Here is a 21139-nt window from a genome sequence, read left to right as displayed (position 1 = left end):
TATCAATAGATGAATGGATAAAGAAGATGTGAGTAATAACTAGACTTATAATGGTGATCATTTTGAAATGTATCAAAATAATTGAATCACTATGTTGTACAACAAGAACTAACATAGTGTAGTAGGTCAATTATACTTCAAAAACAAACCAAAAGGGCTTCCCTGGTGGCGCAGTGGTTGAGAGTCCGCCTGCCGATGCAGGGGACGTGGGTTCGTGCCCCGGTCCGGGAGGATCCCACATGCCGCAGAGCGGCTGGGCCTGTGAGCCATGGCCGCTGGGCCTGTGTGTCCGGAGCCTGTGCTCCGCAACGGGAGAGGCCACAACAGTGAGAGGCCCACGTACCGCAAAAATAATAATAATAATAAAATATAGGAAACTGTATGGACAAGAGTTGGATATACTTTCTTAACCAAGACATGAAGCCAGAAGTTATCAAAGAAAAGATTCTTTAATGTTTTATTATGGCCTCAAAGTTAAAGACAAAAAAAAAAAAAAGATTTGAAAAATACAATGAAATCTTGAAATGCATGTCATAAAAAAAGCTCACAAAAATCAAGGAAACTGGGCAATATATGTGTAGATTGTTCAAAGATGAACACTAAACAGCCAATACATATATGAAAAGATACTCAACTTCATAGTCAAGGAGGTGAAAATTAAAATAATTTGCAAAAATTAAAATGAGCTCCAATATCTCCTACTGGCAAAAGTCAGTCATGAGGTTAGGGAGAGGGACAAAGACCACTTTAATGCACTGCTGGTAAAATGAAAATGATTCTAGCCTTTTTGGAAAGCTCTCTGATAATATTTATTGCAATTTTAAATAGCTATACCCTTTAATGAGCGATCCTATTCCAAAGACTCCATCTCACAGCAGTAGAAGCTCCAGTTACCGCAGCCCAGGAGCACAGCTTTTTTTCTAGAGGCAAAAATACAGGTAGTGAGGTAAAAGTTCGTCGGTCAGGATATCATGGAATTATTGTGCAACCGTTAAAAAGGACAACTAGAATGCTTGAAACTAAATACACTGACCACACCAAGTGTTGGTGAGCATGTGGGGGAAATGGTTGGGGTATAAAATGGTGTCATGGCTCTGGAAAACACTTGGTAGCTTTCTTAAAGAGTAAACATACACCCGTGATGTTTCAGCCATTCTAATCCTAGGTGTTTCCCAAGAGAAAAGAAAGCATATGTCTGCAAAGACTTGTACCTGATTGCTTACAGAAGATTGTTTACCTGTAACAGCCCCAAGCTGGGAACGACTCAAAAATCCATCAACAGGTGAGCGGATAAAGAAACTTCGGGATAGCCACACAATGGAATAGTATTCTAAATAAAAAGAAATGAACGACTGATACACAACAACATGGATGGCTCTCAGAATCTTAGGCTTAGTAAATCAACTATACTCCAATATAAAATAAAAATTAAATTAAAAAAACAAAATCAGGTTTACTGAAAAAAAAATCATTAGGTTGAGGGAAAGAAGTAAACAAACAGACAAAATGAACACACATCGTATGATTCCACTTATAGAAAACTCTAGAAAATGTACGCTCATCTACATGGACGAAAAGCAAATCAGGGGTTGCCTGGGGATGGGGGGAGAGGAGGGCCAGGGGGGAGAGATTGCCTAGGAGCACAAGGACACTCCCGGGAGGTGATGGATATTTTCACTACCTTAATCGTGGTGTATATATGTCAAAACTTACCAAATTGCATCCTGTAAATATGTGCAGTTCACTGTGTATCAATTATACCTCAATAAAGATAAACAAGTACCAAGAAAAGTACAAACAAGCATCAGTTGTTAAGACAAATCACTTGGGAATGGGCGGGGCTGGCCAAAGGAGTGACCGAGGATTTCAGAAAGGAAAAGAAGAAAAATACTGCACTGAAAATCAAAACTAGTATGAAAGGGTCACAATTGAAAAAATACTTTAAATTACTGATTCTAGTGATTGGTTTTACACGTTTTTACAATTTGTGCACGATGGCTGCTGTCTTTCAAACTCACCTACTTTTATTTTTGGCGGTACGCGGGCCTCTCACTGTTGTGGCCTCTCCCGTTGCGGAGCACAGGCTCCGGACACGCAGGCTCAGCGGCCATGGCTCACGGGCCCAGCCGCTCCGCGGCATGTGGGATCTTCCCGGACCGGGGCACGAACCCGTGTCCCCTACATCGGCAGGCGGACTCTCAATCACCGCACCACCAGGGAAGCCCCAAACTCACCTACTTGTAAGCAATTATGTCCGGTCCCAGAATCAGGGACGGATATCTGTGGATAACTTTCTGAAACCTGAGATGCCTTTGCCAATTTTGGTGTGCTTTCCTACTTTTTGGTCCACTCTCAGCAATGACAGTCAGCCTGGCCTGTTCTGTGTGCTTGGCAACATTCTCATCACTTTTACAATTTTGTTTCTAGTTCTAAGTAAGCTAACCAATCCCTCAGGCCCCTCCTGCTGCAGGAAACAGAAGTACAACTCACACAGCTTCAACAGCAAAGGAAATGTATCTAGCTTCAGTCATTGCTATATTCTCTCTCTCCTCAACCCTCCAACAAAAAAATCCCAGGACTGAGTCTTGTGGGACAGCCTCGGAGCCCAAGCCCATACCTAAGCATTGGGGCTGGGATACACCGATTACCCTGCCTCACATGATGCCCTGCATCCTGCCAGTCCTGGGTTGAGAACTGGTGAAGTCAGAGTCACTTAGTTAAGGTTCAAGGGCTTACAGCCGAGGAGGACTGTTTCCAAAGGAGACCAGGGGCCTGTTCCCAGAAAGAGCAGGAATGCATGCTGAGCTGCTGAAAAACCAGCGCTTAGTGATGTCCCCCATAAAAGACTAATCAGATTTTTTTTTTAAGGCCAGTATTTATGTCTATTTTTTAAGTGTTCAAGAAACTTTTAAAAGGCCCAAATACCCAAAGATGTTCAGGTTTGATATAAGATCATACTGAGCTGGAGTCTCTCCGTTTCTCTGCTGCTAAAGCCTCAATTGGATCCTGGTTAATTACACATGCCGCTAATTCTTCCAGTTGGGTAGCCGTGATTTCCTCTGACTCCCAGCATCTTCCATAAATGGTCATCAGTCCACGAATGATGAAAAATGCAATACCAGAAATAATCACTAAACATTTGCAGATCCTTCCTGTATTATTTTCTGAAACCAGGTCCTCTGAAGATCAATTTGGGCAGCGGAGATAATGTGAGTCTCATCTGGTATTAAACACAGCTCTTCACTACAGAAACCAGCAAACACCCTTCACAATAAAACAAATTCTCCAAAGAGAGGAAATATGAGGGGGATAGAGATGAAACTAGATCTGATCGCTGAAAGTAGAAAATGTGCTCTGAGGGCGCGTGGGTGCGTGTGTTGCAATTGGCTATAGTTTTTTGTGCTTGAAAATGTCCTTTAACGTTTGTACTTTTAGGGCTCAATCCCTAAGTAATGCTATTTGAAATTATAAATATTCAAAATAAAATGAAGTATGTAGACAATAAAGATTAATCAAAATTGAATGTTTCATTCATGTGTTGATAATGTTGGTGCACACCAAGATGATGTGGTTTGAGGACTTATTTATGCATAACTTAAGTTCATATATGCCCTTTCTAAGTTGTTTTCGAGTTTTCTTTGGCATTTTTACTTTTTTCTCAGCCAATGATGCCTTCATTATCTATGAGTACCGGCCTTGTTCCGTCAACAGGAGTGACTTTCTAGGTTCTCACAGGGAAGATGAAATATCCTCACCCTGCCCTTCCTCCCTCATCCACCCCCCCAACTTCCACCTCCCTCCTGCCGCCAACCGCACCTCTTGTCCTTCTTCTTCTGGATCACATGCCCTGGGAGAGCCCATCTCTCCTTTGGGTTGGTCTCTCCCTAGTTTTGCCAGCGCAAACCTTCAAATAGCTATCACTAAAAAGTGAGTAGGAGGCAAACTTTCTGAATTCCAGATGTTGTGAAAATAAAGTATTTTTCTGCCCCTTCATTCAAGAACTGGATTGACTTGCACTATCAAAACGCCGATTCAAAATCATTTTCCCTCAAAATGCTGAGGACATTTCTCCATTTGTCCTCCAGCTTAGACTGATTGGGTCTGATGCCAATCTAACTCCTATACCTTTGCAAGCAACCAAATCATTATTGTTGTTATTTAACTTTTGGAATCTTCTTATCCTTTCATGAAGTTGGGTCTACGTGGGAAAGAGTCTATTTTTTTTCCTATTTCTTGTGCTGGCCACTAAATGGGCCTTCTCACTCTGCAAATTAAAGTCTTTCTTAACTCTGCAGTTTTCTTTATGTTGATTTTTCTCTGTTCTCTCTTGCAGACACCGCTATTGGTGGATGTTTCTCTAACAGAGCCATGGCCACAGGGATGGCCTTCTTCTGCTCTTATTCTCTTCTCTCATATTTCATACCTCTTTTTCATTCTTTTCTAGATTTTCTTTGGATTTTTTTTAACTTTAGCAGCCATATTTTTTTTTCCTTTTTTTTGCGGTACGCGGGCCTCTCACTGCTGTGGCCTCTCCCGCTGCGGAGCACAGGCTCCGGATGCTCAGGCCCAGCGGCCACGGCCCACGGGCCCAGCCGCTCCGCGGCATGTGGGATCTTCCCGGACCGGGGCACGAACCCACATCCCCTGCATCGGCAGGCGGACCCCCATCCGCTGCGCCACCAGGGAAGCCCTAGCAACCATATTTTTAATCTCTAAGTAACTCTTGTCTGCTAATTGTCCTTATCGATAGCACCTTCTTATGCTGATAGAGGCAATATTTAATGCAGTTCCTCATCTTGCTAAAGATGTTATTTGAATGGTCTTAATTTCCCTTCTGCCTCTCTCAGGGCTTCTCTATCAGTTCGCTGGGCTTCTGCTTTCCTCAGGTACCTGGTCTTCGTTCCTACAAATGAAGGTGGCGGCAGCCTGAACTTGTGGCCTCCACGCGGGAACTTTCCCGGGGGCCCTCCCTGCCCAGGCAGCCTGATTAGCGACTCTGGTCCATCAGGCAGGGACTCCCAACCCCCCAAATGTCAGAAACAGGGGCTTTCCTATGCAGTATCATAGCCCTACTTGAAACCTCAGTTCTCCCCAGAGAGATTGCGCAATCATTTTGGAGAAAGGCTCTTGGCAGTTGACGTGTTTTTTGTGCTCTTTTGCCTAAAGCCTGACTGTGCTTTGGGTTCTCTGCGCATGCGGACCATCCCTGGATCATGTCATGTTGTCGTCTCCATCTAAAGTAGTAAAGGGACAAAGCAGATGGGCTTGGTGATAACGCCCAGCAGGCACTGGGTTAGCGAGGACAGAAGGGATCGAGTGGAAGTCTTCAAATATTTTAGTTTTTTAATAATTTAATTTAAACTACTTTTCTGATTAGGGAATACTCAAAATGTAGGAATGAGTCTACCATGAAAAGTCCCCCTGCTTCATCTCCTGATGTCCAATTTCCATCCCTCCAGGCAATCAGGGGAGCCAGTTTTGGTGTTTCCTTCCAAAAACCGATCCTATGAGTATATAAATTATACATATATATGCATGTGTATATTTGCATTCATTGCAAAGAATATATACAACTTGTTATGCCGCACATATATTTTTGTAACCAAATTCTCTCCTAAGGGCATGGAAAATGGGGGGAAGGGAGGCAGTAGAATGTAAAAACCATATCGGGGCACATGTGATTTCCCTCCAACCCCCAAATCACAATGTTTTATCCCCCCAAGTAACAGCAATGGAGTAAGTACACCTGGGTTCACCCCCACAAAACAGCAGCCCACCCAGGCGGTTTTGAGTGCAGCACCCTAGGATGTGGGACCTGGGGACTCCTGGGCACCCATTTAAATGCCAGTTACCTTAGCCCAGTCTCTCAGCCTATTAATTAGAACTCTTTCAAACTGCAAGAAGCTTAAGCAAAAGACTACTTACTGGGCACGTACTAAAGTCAAGGCTCAGCCCAGCTTCAGGCACTGCTGAATTCAGAGCTCGAGCAACACCTTCAGGAGTGGTTCTTTCCCACCTCTCAGCTCTGCGTTCCACAGGTTGTCCTCATTCTCGAGCCCGTGGAGGGGGTGTGGTCGTTGGCAGCTCCAGGAGAACCGCTCGTGGGGGCGAGGTGGCTGCTACAGCTCCAACTTTACATCCTTGCAGGTTCAAGTTCACGCTTCAAGTGAACCTTGCACTCTTCAAGTGCAAGAGCTTTTCCTGGTAGCTCTAAGATTTACTGTAATGTGACGGACTTGGGCAATGGGCACACTCCTGAAACAATCACCGTGGTCTGCGGGAAATGATCTGCGCTTAATCTAAGTTTGGGTCACATGCCTTATGCCTGGAACTGAGGATAAAGCCCCACCATGAACACACAGCCAGACAATGAGGAAAAACTGGATCCCCAAATGGAAACCTAGGGCTGTGCCTAGAAAATTGGGGAATGATGAATGCTGGGGCCATCTACTTATGAAACTGCATACTAACACTAGTCCATTGGTTCCAAAGGTGGAACCAAGATATTTCAACCAAGAACGGTAGGATAGCTCGTGAAAGCCTCCAGGGGGTTCTCATTCCTAGTGGGAATGTTATTCTAATCCCACACTGAGAATCGTTGCCCTACTCAGTTACCCCGCAAATACATCCCATTGATCCCACTGCAGACAGTATAATTAGTTCAAACAAAACTCTACTCACACTGCAAAAAATAATTCGTGCCATTTATTGATTCATCCAGCAAATATTTAGAAGCTGTCCTCCCAACTCTCTCTAATATCACTCTTGTATAGACAAGACAGGAGGGTTTATTTACCATTACAATTCAAGACCAAATCGCCTATCAACAGAAGAATGGGTGAACAAAATGTGCCACGTACAATGAAATACTGTTCATCCTTAAAAAGGAAGGAAATTCTGATATAAGCTACAACATAGGTGAACCTTGAAGACATTATGCTAGACACGAAAGAAATATGCTAGACACGAAATAATAAATATTATATAATTCCACTTATATGAGGTACATAGAATAGTCAAATTCATAGAGACAGAAAGCAGAATGGGGGTTAGCAGGGGCTGGAGAGCGGGGGAAATGGGGAGTTAGTATTTAATGGGTACAGAGTTTCCATTTAGGATAACAAAAATTTCTGGAGATCGATGGTAGTGATGGTTATACAACAATGCGAATGTACTTAATGTCACTGAACTATACACTTAAAAATGGTCAAAATGGTAAAAAAAAAATTAATAAAAATAAATAGATGTTAATAAAATAAATAAGACAGTATTGGTGAGAGTTGGGAGGGTTGGGAGAAAAAACAGCAAAGACTTCAAATTTGGTACTTCTCTTACAGAAAATAAAAAAATAATGTAGTAAGCTTAGAGAAATAAAATAGGTCATTGATGGCATGACTTAAGAACAAGAAAATATCAAAAAGGAGCAGGAAGATCTGAAAAAGAAGCAAATATCATATCTAGAAAATGGAACTTAAAATTTAATGGAACGGAAAAAGCAGATTATACATAACTGAGGCAGAAATTGGGTAACTTGGTAAATAATTATGAAGAATTTAACCAGAGCACAGCAGGTAGAAATAAAGAGATGAAAAATAAAAAGCACAAACCGGGTTAGGAGATAAGGAAGCTAGAGTGAGAGGGTCTAACATGCGGCAAATCAAAATTTCAGAAGGAAATATTAGAGAGAATGTGGGAAAGGAATTATTCAAAGGCATAATTCAGAGTTTCCCAGGTTAAAAAAAAATTGTGTGAACTCTGAGACTTGGAATTTTTAAAAATACTTTCTCAGGAGGAATTTTCAAGGGAAAATAAATTCATGCACACCTACACACTTTGAAGTAAATTTTCTAAACATCAAAGACAAGTAAAGATCTCAAAAGCAACCAGAATTAGATATAATTAACTAAAGCTGGAATGGTATATCCAGTGAAACTAGTTATCTTGAGCCAGGTATAATAAGGAATATTCTGATAAATAAAAACTAAGAAGGTTTACCACCAAGAGATCTTTACTATTAAAGAAACGTTTATAGGATGTACCTCAAAAAAGAAGAAAAAGGATATCAGAAAGAAGGCCTGAATTACAGGAGGAAAAGGAGAGCTTTTTACCCGTTAATAAAAATATAGGTAAAGTTAAACAAACACTGAGTATACGAAAAAAATAAAATATTTAATTTATGGGGTTGAAATAAGTCAATATAGAACTAAAACTCAAGAATATCATTTAACAAGGAGCATTCTAAAGGCACAGTACTTTTCAGGTAGAGGATAAGGTTACTGGTTACCTTTAGAATTTGTTTAGTTAAGTGCACATGCTTTAAAAAAAAAAAAAAAGATTTCAAAGGAAACCACTAAGAAAGCAGAAATCCTCCTGAATGAGGAGTGAGTGGGGCACTGAAGATGGGAGAGGGAGAAATAAACTAAACCAATAAACGCTGAAGAAGTTCAAAGCAGTACCTACCGTGGAAATGAACACTTTCATAATGTCTGCTTCCTACTTCAGAAAGGATTTTTTTTTTAATTGGAGTATAATTGCTTTACAGTGTTGTGTTAGTTTCTGCTGTACAACAAAATGAATCAGCTGTACGTATACATGTATCCGCTCCCTCTTGGACCTCCCTCCCATCCCCCCACCCATCCTGCCCATCTAAGTCATCACAGAGCACCAAGCTGATCTCCCTGTGCTATATGCAAGTTCCCACTAGCTATCTATTTTACAGCTGGTAGTGTATTTATGTCAAACCTAATCTCCCAGTTCATCCCACCCTCCCCGTCCCCCCACCCCGTGTCCACACATCTGTTAGTTTCCCATAAAAATTAATTGCAAACTTTTTTGTGAGCAATTCTTTGCATCTGAGGCTCCAGGGCCTTCTTTGTGGAGCCTGAGGCGATGGGGCTTTATCCCATTCACTGAAATATCTCTGAAGAGACTCTGGGCCTTGCAGGGGCAAGAAATAGTAAGTGAATACTCGTACTGCAGGAAAGCCCTCCCCACCCCCGGCATTTCATAGCTGTCTCCTTAGGATGTACTTTCCAGGAAGTTTTCCTGATTGAGCCACGCAGCTAACGGAGCAGCCGGCAGGGAAATTCCTAGATGTCTCCGAGACGGCGCAAGAACAGACACTACCCACATCACATCAGCAAATGGTCACTGGCCCCCCGCTGAGCCAAGAAAGCCCGGACCCCCATCCCCTCCCCTGCCTCCCTCAGGACTCTTTAGGAAACCGGAAGGAGAGGGAGGGGCCACACACTAGCACAGCACATCCCTAACCCTCCCAGTCCAAGCGGCAGCCTCTGCTGACAGGGGGACCCAAGCTCTGATGACTGCAGTTTTAAACATGACCAGAACTGGGTCTTGTACACCAAACATGAGACCATTTTAATGACCAGGTTGTGGAATCTGGAATCTGGTCCTGATGTTAAAAGGACCAATATCCAATGGGGAAATGGGGAGCTGACAAAACACAGTTAAAAGCAGTGATTGGAGGCCTTCCCTGGTGGCGCAGTGGTTGAGAGTCCGCCTGCCGATGCAGGGGACACGGGTTCGTGCCCCGGTCTGGGAAGATCCCACATGCTGTGCAGCGGCTGGGCCCATGAGCCATGGCCGCTGAGCCTGCGCGTCCGGAGCCTGTGCTCTGCAACGGGAGAGGCCACGACAGTGACAGGCCCGCGTATCACACACACACACACAAAAAAAGCAGTGATTGGAAAAGAAAAATAAAACCATTTCCCGTTTACACTCTGAATGGTTTTAAACACTTCAGTAAATATAAATAGGCTTGTGATTAATTACTGGATCCCAGGGTCATGAAGTCAGTTGCATAAATACAATCTGGTCACCGAAACTGAGTTGTGCAAATAGACAAATAACTGTTGGTTTTTCCAAGTAAACAAAAGCAAGGGGAGAAGGGGATGATATCAGATTTCCTACAGAAAAGAAAAACAAAGATTATGAAACTTCCAAGGTTATTCACAGGGTAAGGAGAGGGAGGGCAGTGGAGCCCAGAAAAGAAGAAATGGGGAGAGGGAGAAGTCAGATGCAGGGGCGACCCCTTCCCTCAGAGACATACAGAGACGTCAGGGGGAAAAGAAAGAAGCTACCAGACTCTGACAGTAAGAGATCGCTTCATGCTAGAAAAACAGCAGCAAAATCAACAAATGAGCAAACTACCAAGTTGTCGTTTATTTACCAGAATGAAAAACGAAAAGAATTTCTATCGAATCCAGCTCTAAAGGGACGGTTTAGAAATACCGAACCACAAAAAACCCACAGCATCTTAAGCTAAGGAAGAGAGGAAAGGTGCTTCCTCTTTGCGTCTGCCCTGCTGTTGTTTCTTCTCGCGAAAATTCCTTTTTAAAATGCTAAGGTTAACAAATGCATCAAAAGAATGAAAGACATCAAATTCAAAGGGGCTTGTTCTATATCTGAACAAGACACCTAGATGTGATTATCTCCGTGCTTCTCTAAAGGTGACGGGGGCACGAAGCACCTGCCAATCTTGAGAAAATGCAAATCCTGACTCAGCCAGTCTAGGGTGGGGCAAAGCCTTCTCCCTGTTGCCCATGCTAGATTCACATTTGGGGAAGCAAGAGCACAGGCTCCCCGGCTCCTATCAATCACCCAGTAGGACTAGCTACTTCCTCCACTGGGGTCACCCGCACCAGGGGACGGCAAACTCTATTTTAAGTTTTGTGGGCCATTTAGTCTCTACTGAGACCACTCAACTCTGCCCTTGTTGCATAGACAATGTGTAAACCAAGAAGTGTGGTTGTGTTTCAATAAAACTTCATTTACAGAAGTAGGTGGCAGACCAGACTTGCCCCTCAGGGTGCAATTTGCCAAGCACTGTCCAATAGTCTGAACATAATACCACCTCATCCCTTTGACCTTTATTACACAAGCTTGCTTACAAATCTCTATCTATAAGCCCACCACCCTTACCTCCAATGGTGGGGCTATGCCTCACCCGTACCAGCAGCTCTGCCCCTGCCGACACCACATCGTCGGGCAGGATTGTGCAGGGGGTACAGGCGGGGCTCCCAGCCAGTTCTGCTGTGGGTCTTCTAACTAGTAATAACACCTACCTCTCGGAGATTTCATAAAACTGCAATGGAAATGCAAGTCTGCTCACTATGTTGGAAAGGAAAATGCCAGAATCCCTATGACGTCTTAATTCTACAGACCATGGCCGCTTTTTTACCCTTCAGAGATGAAATCATGCACCATAAGGCTAACAGAAACTGGTGACTAACAAATTCTTGAGCTCATCCTACAGAACTGCAGGGAAGGGAGCCGCTTGTTAAAAACCCCTCCCTTGTAACCTGCGTTCACTGACTAAGCTTGTCTTAATCATTTTTTGACTCCTTGGTGGCCCCCTATAGATAACACCTCTGAGGAATGGGTCACTATAGTAACGGGGGCTTAAGTTGTTTTCCAAGGCTTGGAGTCGGCTCCTGTCCAGTTTAAGCTGGCTAAGCCTGGTTGGGACCAACGACCCTAAAACTGGGCCTGCCCAGGGGTCCAGTGAGTGACCTTTTGACATCAGAGGGGTGAAAACTCCACCCTCAGATCATGCTAAGTACCTCCATTTTTGGACATGTATCCCCTGAAGAAGCATGTAACTCAGATATGCTGGCATGGAATACCAGCTACCTCACATTTTCCCTACTTCCAATCACCTTTCTCCATGCCTAAGACCACCCTGCTTCTCTATCCCATAAATATCTCAAGCCCCTCACCTTCAGGGAGGCAGATATGAGATTTGTTCTCCTGTGAACTCGCTTGGCTTGGCTGCCTCGCTTGGCTGCCTCGTGAACAAACACTTTCTCTGCTGCACACCTCAGCATCTCAGCATTTGGCTTGCACATTGGACAAATAAACCTGGGTCCATAGCAGAAGTGCTTACGTCTATATACTTACATTGTACATAGAAAATTTTAAAAGTGAAAAACTAATCAATCGTATCATTTACAATGAAACTGAAGAATAACAGGGGTGTGTGTGTGTGTGTGTGTGTGTGTGTGTGTGTGTGTGTATAGCGAGAGAACCAACAGTAATTACTGCAAAAAACAGGAGAGAAAGAGAGAGATGGGGGAGAAAGAGAAAAAAGAAAGGAAAGGAGGGAGGAAGGAAGGAAGAAGGAAGGAAAGAGACGGGGGGGGGGAGATGAAGGGAAGGAAGAAAGGGAGGGAGGGAGGAAATGATCTTGCTTCATGTCTCACATGGTTCTGTAAAGCCCACTGATCAGTTATAGATGCTTCAAGAAAACCTTAGCAGGTAAAAAGATTCTAAGTATGTAAGAGTTATTTTCACTTTACACTGAACAGAAGGAAATCATGAAAAGGAGTTTTTGCACTTGGGATATAGAGCAGAACGTAAATTAAGTCTTATTGGGACCTTGTTTCCATATGACCCATAACTCTCATTTAATTCCACGTGTACCAACGCACCGTGCATATCAACAAAGGGAGACTACATCCTTTCTGCACAAAATCATTTTTTGTGGTTGTTTCTGTTTAATCAGCATTGGGAAAAATGTGACAATACCTGTTCACTGAACTGAGGACCCTGGAGTGGGAATAGCGGGTGAGGGTGTTGGCGAGAGGAGGGGCAGCCTAAGGAAGCGAGTGTGAGGGACGGGGCAGTGAGGGGCCCTGGGCTACTCTGGGGGGACATGCAGGGTCCAGGCAGGGTCTTTGGCTGCTCACAGGACAACAGCTGTGCTCTTCTTCTTGTGGGGAGAGGGAGGCACTGAATTCTCCCCCCACAGCTTCTTCTCTGACCCTTCTTCATCCTGAAAAAAAAAAAAAACAGGAGGAAAATCAATTCTTGGGAGGAAAAGGTTGGAGTATAGTTAGCTCCATAGAACTGGAAATCAGACAAATGAAAGAAGGAGGAAAGAAAAAGGTGATGGAGGAAGGGGAGCTAGACAAGACCTAGGACGTGGGAAAGAGGGGAACGTGGGGAAATGAGAGCAAAGAAGGGCGCAGAGGCAGAAGGCGGAATTCAACCCAGGACACAGTGATGGGGTCATGCTCCCCAGACAGTGAAGGGCAGATCGAAGCACGGGAAGAGGGCTGAGTGAGGGGGAGCGTGACCCCTGCTCAGCAGTGTTCCTGCCCCCTTGTCCTTCCCATCCCTAGAGCTCCACCAACCAGATCTGCTCCTTCCCTAGTGCCTCCCTAACAGCTCACCAGGGCCCGGGAGCTCTGGCCACAGAAGCGTCGGAGACCCATGCCCAGGGAAGCCAAGGATACAATGACCTGCAGGACACAGACGGCCAGGAGCAGACCACGGATTCCTAGGAACAAATCCTGAAGATAAAAGAAGAAAACAGTTACAGTCAGGGGTCTGCTCCTCTGCTTCTGCTGTTACTGTCATCTTGCTACCCCAGGAGGGATCAGACCCTGGCCAACTAACTACTTCCCACCAAAGCAGATTGCATCTTCCAACTATGGGGGCAGCCACTGACTCCATCCCATCTGCTTGCCTGCAATGTGACCTTACCTCCCCCCTGTGAAGAGGTGGGATCCACTGTTCCACCCCCTAGAATCTGGAAGGGCCTGGTAGTGCTTTGATCAACAAAATACAGTAGAAGTGACACTAGGTCAATTATGGGGTGGCCCTTATTTGGCCTGGCAGCTCCCATTTCCTACCTCTTGAAATGCTCACAGTGGGATGCTCCCTGTTGGAACCTGGTTGCTGGGCTACGAGAAGCCCAAGCCACATGGAGAAGCCGTTGTAGGCTCCCTGGCTGAGAGCCCCAGCTGAGCTCCCTGCTGTGTGAGTGTGTCATCTTAGTGGTCCAGCCCAGTCAAGCTCTTAGATGACTTCACCCTCACCTGACACCTGACTGCAGCTGCATGAGAAAATGCAAGTGAGGACTGCCCACGTGAGCCTAGTCAACGCACAGAATGGGAGAAGTAATAGTAAATTGCAGTGTTAAGCCAGTACATTTTGGGGTGGTATGTTATGCAGCAATAGATAACTGATAACAGCCACACACCAGGAAAGACGGAAGGGTGGTTCATGAAATCCTCGCTTCAATGTCTCCTCTTTGTCCTCATCCCCTTTGATTCAGGGAATCTTCATGCCATGAGGATCTGAACAATGGCTTCAGATTAAGTTAAAACCTCCTGAACCAAAGATCTCGGATGAGGTTGAAGCTTAGAAAGCCTACATCTCTGCCCTCAGGTGCCCTAATTCCCCAATGCACAGCTGTGACGCGTCCTGGAAGACTGACTCTCCTTTCTCACCGTCAGCATTTGCATGTAGCTTCTGCAGCGCTCCTCCCTCCACGATGTACGTCTAGTCTGTTCGTACCCAAAGGTGGGGTTGTCAGGGTCTAAGGAATCATACACGGAGCTGATGTCATAGAAGACAAGTTCCCAGGTTAAACTATTCACACAGAAGACAACGGCGGCCACGGCCGTGGCAATGCCAGCCAGGGTGAGCAGACTTGATATGAAGCCCTAGGAGAGAGAGGTTCAGGCTGCAGACTCCCTCTGTGGATAGCAGAGCCGTGGGGTCCCGGCCTGAAACCGGTCTCCTCTTCCCCAGCTTCCTGGCTGAGGAAACCCTCCCTACCCCTCCAGGAAAGACCTTAGGATATTTGAAACCAAAGGGGAGAAGACAGAAAAATAGGGCAGGGAAACAGAGACATAGGAGGGGGAAGAGGACAAGGTGGGGCACAGAGGATGCCCAGACTCACTGAAAGTTTGCCGCAGTGTTTCTCATGGACAATGGCCCCGACTCCTGCTGCAATGGCCTAGGAAGAGAAGACACCAGAAAAGTCCTCCAGTTGGCTGTCCTGAAATGATCTCCCATCAAACTTCTCCCAACAGGCCCCAGAACAGCCAATTTGAAGCAGGATCCAAGGAACAGGCAAAGAAACCTAGCAGATGGACAGGACTCCACCTACAACTGCCCCGCTATTCCCAGCCTTGCCTTAAAGAGAAAAACAGAGGGTGGAAGGTTTTTGCCCACCCCTAAGGCAGCCTCCTCATAACAGAGAGCGTTTGGACTCTGGGTCTGTGGCCTCTTCCCCAAATCCCTGACCCAGGTCCAAAAGGAACTTTCTTTCTCCTTGTCCATAAACACTTGCCTCCCTCAGAGCTCACAACCCCTTTCTTACTCACCACAAACCCTGCCCAAAAGGCACAGCCTGAGGCACGCAGCTGAATCCAGGGCCCCAAGCAGAGAAGCCCTCCAAGAGCACAGCTCATAGCCCCCAGCAATATCTGGGTCACCTGCAAGAGATGCGGAAAGCCACACCCCTTCCCGTGAGCCACCTGCTCCAGGAGCAGCCCCCCAGCTCTCACCTAGGTGGCTTTCCTCTCCTCTTCCTCTGCCCTGACTTCTCCGCAGCTCCGATTCTGGAAATTCTGTTCCCTTAATGTCCGTGAAGCAGCCCGTCCTGGTTCTCCCTCATCTCTCTGACTTGCCAGCCTTTTATCCTTCATTCTTTTCTAAATCCCATTTTTCCTGAATACCACAATTTGTCATCCCACCTGATGATTCCTCCTTTTTTTCCTCCTCATTTTCCCTTGGGAAGCCCGTCATCCATGATGGGCCATGATGACCTCCTTCAGGAAAGGAGAGTGGTCAGCTGACAGCCTACAGTGGTCAGCGCCTTCAAGGTCCCTTCATCTTTCAAACTGAGGGTACAGTCTTTCGGGGTGGCTAACCAGCCAATGATTAAGCAAGGCAGTGGTTCAAGGGCCATTTTCAGCTAACACGGAACTCCTGTGATGGGCAGTCTTTGCTCCCGAGCTCCCCACTGGGCGGGCCCAGACCTCGTCAGCCCTGCCTCATGATCTGATGTCTCCCCCTGCCCAGCCCTGCTCCTGCCCTTTTCATTGCATGGATGTTACTCCCCAATAAACCTTTCGCACACCCAACTCCCACTCAGCGTCTGCTTCCTGGAGGATCCAACTATCACAGCCTCTTGGACGTCACCACCTACATGTCCTGCCAGCTTCTCAGATTCATTGCGTCCAAATTCCAGACCCTACGCACACCCTCAGTGTCTGCCTCGCTGACTTCCAGGGCTCCAATTTTCCGGTCTCCTTCACTCCAAACCTCAGCATCTTCCCGGACTCCTCTCCTCCCTTGTACTCCACATCCACTCACTCCCAAGTCATGGCAACCCCATCCCCAAAGGATTTGGACTCCTCTCTTTCCTCCTCATTTCTGCTGTGACGTTGCAGGTGCAGACCCGCCATGCTTCTTACCTGGACACCTCCTGGCTGTGAGGCTGCCTGAAGTTCAGGCACCTGCTCAGAATCCCTCCACAGTCTTCCCACTATCGAAGCTGATTCAGGACAGCAGACTCCTCACCTTGTCACTCAAGGCTCTCAGCAATATGGCCCTGGTCTGTATTTCCAGTCTAATCAGCCATGAGTCCCATTCTCTGTACCCTGACAGAACTTGTCCTATGCTTTCTGGCCTCTTTGCCCTCTTTCTTGCCATTCTTTTAACTCGAAATTCCTTTTCTTCCATCTTCCACCTCTATCTGTCTAAACATGCTGCTTCTCCATTCAAGGTCTGGCTCAGATGCCTACCCCTGCAGGACGCCATCCTGCCTCCCAAGGATGTCACCTGAGCTACCTTTAATTTTAGGCATTAGTGTAGTTGCCTGATCCCTTCTGATGGACGCTGGGCACCTTCAGGTTATTACCTAGATATTCTCTCTGAAGTTTTTCCCCCAAAGTGCCTATCATATTGCCTTGTATCACAGGCCCTCTGTCCACGTGGGTTCAATCAACCTGAATGAACAGCCTCCAGGGGCCCTTCCGCCCACCCCCACCCCCAGCTCTGGCTGGGACTGCTCACGTTGCACCAAAGAAGGGATCCACTATTCCTTTCCATCGACATCTCTGTGGCGAAACTTCCCAAGCGTGCTTTTCCCAAACAAGATGGGATACGAATAGTGGGTTTTCATGGGGATTCAACCCACTTTCCTTTTCCGCATCGTACTGAAGAAGGAGCGTTACCCTCCTCTGTGTCACCTTGCTAGCCCACGTCTCCATCCCGCCCTTACCCCTAGCGCCAGCTGTCCGTAGCTTATGCTGGCCTTGGCAGGATGGTGGGACAGGCGCTCCATCAGGGAGCTCCCAGCTTTTAGCAGCTGTGCCAAAGCAGATTCCTGATGGATGTGGATGTCGATGTGAGTGGGCTGGGACAGCGGAGAGACCACATCGACTCCATTCACAGCCAGCATGTTTTGGGTCATCCTGCCTGCTGGGGAGATGCACAGAAGTGAGGTTTGAGATCTAAGTAAGGGAAAAAGGAATACACTGCATGAGTGCAGGGAGAGAAAACAGTCTTTGAGTCAAGCCAAGTCACGGCATGTGGGATCTTAGTTCCCCAACCAGGAATCAAACCCAAGGCCCCTGCCTTGGAAGCACAGAGTCTTAACCACTGGACCACCAGGGAAGTCTCTGTCACAGTGACCTTAATCTGGGATGCAAATCTGAATCACCTCTAGAGTTTTCACCAGATAGACTCTTGGACCTCTTCCCAAAATGGTCCGATACAGTTTGTCTGGGTCTTGGGACTGACAAAGAAAGGAATCTGAATTATTTCAGCAACATAGTGTACATATTTACACGTAACACTTTCATATGGTTAAAAAAAAAATCAAAAGATAAAAAAGGGTATACTGCTAAAACCCACTCTCCTCTCTTTCTCTCCTAGCCAGCTAGTTGTCTTCCAGGTGGAAAAATAGTATCATTTTCTAATATATCCTACAATGACTTTTTTACATATAAAAACATGTAAAAATATTCTTTCTCTCCCTCTTTCCCCACAAATGGCAGGATAGCACACACAGTTTCTGCACAATGATTTCTTCACAGAACCATCTTTTAAAAATAATCCTACATTGGGCTTCCCTGGTGGCACAGTGGTTGAGAGTCCGCCTGCCGATGCAGGGGACACAGGTTCGTGCCCCGGTCTGGGAGGATCCCACATGCCGTGGAGCGGCTGGGCCCGTGAACCATGGCCCCTGAGCCTGCACATCCGGAGCCTGTGCTCCGCAACGGGAGAGACCGCAGCGGTGAGAGGCCTGCGTACCGCAAAAAAAAAAATAATAATAATCCTACATCAGTCCATAAAATGCGTCCTCACTCGTTTTTATGGCTGCATAGTATTCCATTGTACGAATGCATCATAATTGTTTTAAGCAGTCCCCTATTTATAGACCTTTATTTTTTTTCTTACAAGCAATGTGGAATCAGCAGGTCAATGGGAATGTGTATTTGTAATTTTAAAAGGTATTTCCCTCCACGGAGTTACTTCCATGCAATTCTCATACAAGGGCAATTCCAAGAGTGTCCACTGCTCCTCCCCAAGACCAGCAGAAGGTGTCAGCAAACTTTCTAATCTTTTCAAACGTCTCTTGGAAAAATGACATTCCGTTGTAGATTTTAATCCTTTTTAGTCAATAAAATGCCCCCTTTTAATTGTGTATCTCAGTGACTTTTAACAAATGTGTACATATGTGCAACCATAACTACCGTGAAGATACAGAACATTTCTATGTTGCAAAAAGTCCCCTAATGTCCCTTCCCTGGGAACCCCTCCAACCCTTGGCCCCAAGCAACCACCAGTCTGCTTTCTGTGACTACTCCAGTATCAGTTCTCTTATTATGAGTGAGGTTGGTCATCTTTCATACGTTTAAGAGCCTTTTTCCTCTTCTTTTGCGAGCTTTCCTTTCATATCCTATGAACTCCTCGTGTTACTCTGTCTTGTTTTGGTCTTTATAGGAGTTCTTCGTGTATTTGAAAAATTACCATCGGCGACACGCGTTACAGATAGTGCTTTCAATTTGTGATTTAGTTTTGACTTCATTTGTATTTTTATATAATCAAAGGTTTCAGTCATTTTTTATGATTTCTGGGTTTTATATTGTACTTAAAAGGGACTTTCCCATGTCAAGATTATAAAATAATAATTCATCCATGTTTTCTTCTAAGTGCTTTTATGTTTTCAGTTTTCACATTTAAATGTTGAGCCGTCTGGAATTTACCTTGTAAGTTGGAAAAAATGGGTCCAAGTTGGTTTTGGTTTGTCCTCTTCAGATGGTTAACTTCTGAAGAGTATATTCTGTTTCCGGAATATATCATCTTTCTCCCACTGATTTAAAATGCTCCCCTGAGCAAAAATAAAATTCCCGTAGGAATCCAAGCCTATTTTAGTCTTTATATTCTGCCCATTGGTGGATCTGATGAGTCATGCAACATTCCTGTAATTTTAATAATGAGTATAGAGTTTAATATTTAGTTGAGCTCTTTCATGACCTGCCCCCCCACGTTACTTTTTTCTTTCATGGCCACTTTTTTTGTTGTTGTTGTTTTTGTTTTGTTTTGGTTTGTTCGTTTGTTTTGGTATTTGCAGTACGCGGGCCTCTCACTGTCGTGGCCTCTCCCGCTGCGGAGCACAGGCTCCGGACGCGCAGGCTCAGCGGCCATGGCTCACGGGCCCAGCCGCTCCGCGGCATGTGGGATCTTCCCGGACCGGGGCACGAACCCGTGTCCCCTGCATCGGCAGGCGGACTCTCAACCACTGTGCCACCAGGGAAGCCCCTCATGGCCACTTTTGCTAGATTACTTCTCCTTAGGCACTTTAGAATCAACTTGCCTAGCTCCAAAGGAAATCCTTTCCAGGTAATTCTCATGGACATCCTACTTATCACTGTTTAAATCATAACATTATTAATAACAATTCTAAAAACACCAGCAAGAGCAATAAGTTTAAGGCCTTCCCGTTTGTATCGTATGAACTTTACAGAGCAGTTTCACTCTTCACCTACCTGGCCTCCGTGCAGTATAAAGGGCAGGTGTTTGACGATTCTGCAGACGTGCAAGGAGGTTCAGACCTGTTCACAGACACACAAGGAAGCCCAGCCGGGATTCTGGCCAGATCTTCCTTGGGACCCAGCGATCAGCACCATATTGCAGAGTCCAGAATGTGCCTTGGGCTCCGGCTCCCTCTGAGCCCTCCGGATACCACTGCTTCCCCCTCTCGCCTCACCCCCAGCTCCAATCCCCAGCTCAACCTAGATTCCTGCTCTTCCTCTGAGCCAGGCCAGCCCCATGCAGATCCCCTTTCACGCCACCCTAACTCCAGGGTGTGGGGCTCTTCCCTGCTGCCTTGGACACTCTTCTCTGCCCAGCTCCTCCCTGTGCCCCTGAAGCTGGGGAGAGAGGGCCAGGATCCCAGCTACACCCTGGGCCCTCCACCTTCTGCCTTTGCTATTGAAGGACCTCTCACCAGGAAACCACCCGAGCCTCACCACCCCACCCTCAGAATAAAGATATGAGGCACTGGGGAGGGAGAGTCCAGCCGACGCAGCCGGGCACGGGCCCCCCGACCTCCCTAGCCATTTTCCTAGTGTCACGTCCTCTATCTAGTGTATCCCTCCCTCCCAAGGAGGTCCTACAGGGACCAGGAATGGGGGGAGAATGGCATCCTGTGAGACAGGATGGGGGCTTTGGGGACTGGTCTTGGAGACTCCTCGAGAGAAAGAGAGAGGGTCCTGCACTGAGAGTCTCCTGGGACGGGTCACCTGGACTGCTCACCTGAGGGCCCTGCTCACCTGCTGTCCTCTGGGAACCAGCGGCCGAGTGGAGCAGAGCTGCCCAGAGCTGAGGCACCCGGCAGTGGGTGGGAGAGAGCAGAAGGAAGGGGTGGAGTGATGAGGGTTTGACCTTCAGCGTCTTGACTTCCCAGAAAAGAGCTGGCCCAAAGGGGCCCCTCTGGGGGCGGGGGGTTGGTCTTGAGTAGATAATCAGGCTGGCGGGAGAAGGCAGAGCGCACAGACACGCACACGCTGGCGTGTTCATCCCTACGCAGCACACACGCTGCGGTGCACACAGCACAGGCAAGTCCTTGTTCAGAAAACCCCTGCCCTGGTGGGGATGGGGGATTTTCCAGGGCTGGTCAGCTCTGCAGTCTCCTCTGTGCTCTCCAGAGCGTCGGAGCCAAGTGATCTCCCCTGGCAGCTAGAAAACCCTGGAGGGGCCCTTTGCTCCAGCTGTGTGCTGAGAAGTTGCCTCATCCTTCCCTTTCTGGAGCTCCACCAAACCCCTCTCCTTTCTGCCTGGTTCTCAGCCCCCACTCAGCCGTCCCCAGCCC

At 46.5% G+C, this 21139-nt stretch overlaps 1 protein-coding gene across 16 annotated transcripts; it reads right to left on the bottom strand.

The window, feature by feature from the left end:
• Positions 1-12479: 12479 nt before the first annotated feature.
• TMEM176B (transmembrane protein 176B) lies at positions 12480-20744 on the bottom strand. 16 transcript variants are annotated; one of them, XM_060155901.1, is made up of 9 exons: positions 20601-20744; positions 19815-19880; positions 17483-17557; positions 17042-17241; positions 15138-15248; positions 14711-14767; positions 14256-14471; positions 13194-13313; positions 12480-12793 (listed from the first exon to the last, which is right to left on the bottom strand). In XM_060155901.1, exons 4-9 carry the CDS (start codon positions 17231-17233, stop codon positions 12704-12706), a joined length of 786 nt encoding a protein of 261 aa, XP_060011884.1. In that variant the 5' UTR covers positions 17234-17241; positions 17483-17557; positions 19815-19880; positions 20601-20744; the 3' UTR covers positions 12480-12703. The 16 variants fall into 16 exon arrangements, with proteins under 16 accessions (XP_060011884.1, XP_060011885.1, XP_060011891.1 ...); XM_060155902.1 differs by having other exon boundaries at positions 17042-17238; XM_060155908.1 differs by having other exon boundaries at positions 20584-20727.
• Positions 20745-21139: the final 395 nt, after the last annotated feature.

This window comes from Lagenorhynchus albirostris, chromosome 8, assembly GCF_949774975.1.
Source record: "Lagenorhynchus albirostris chromosome 8, mLagAlb1.1, whole genome shotgun sequence".
Classification (NCBI taxonomy): Eukaryota; Metazoa; Chordata; class Mammalia; order Artiodactyla; family Delphinidae; genus Lagenorhynchus; species Lagenorhynchus albirostris.
The sequence above is the reverse complement of the archived record's forward strand: the minus strand, read 5'-3'. Positions and strand labels throughout refer to the sequence as shown.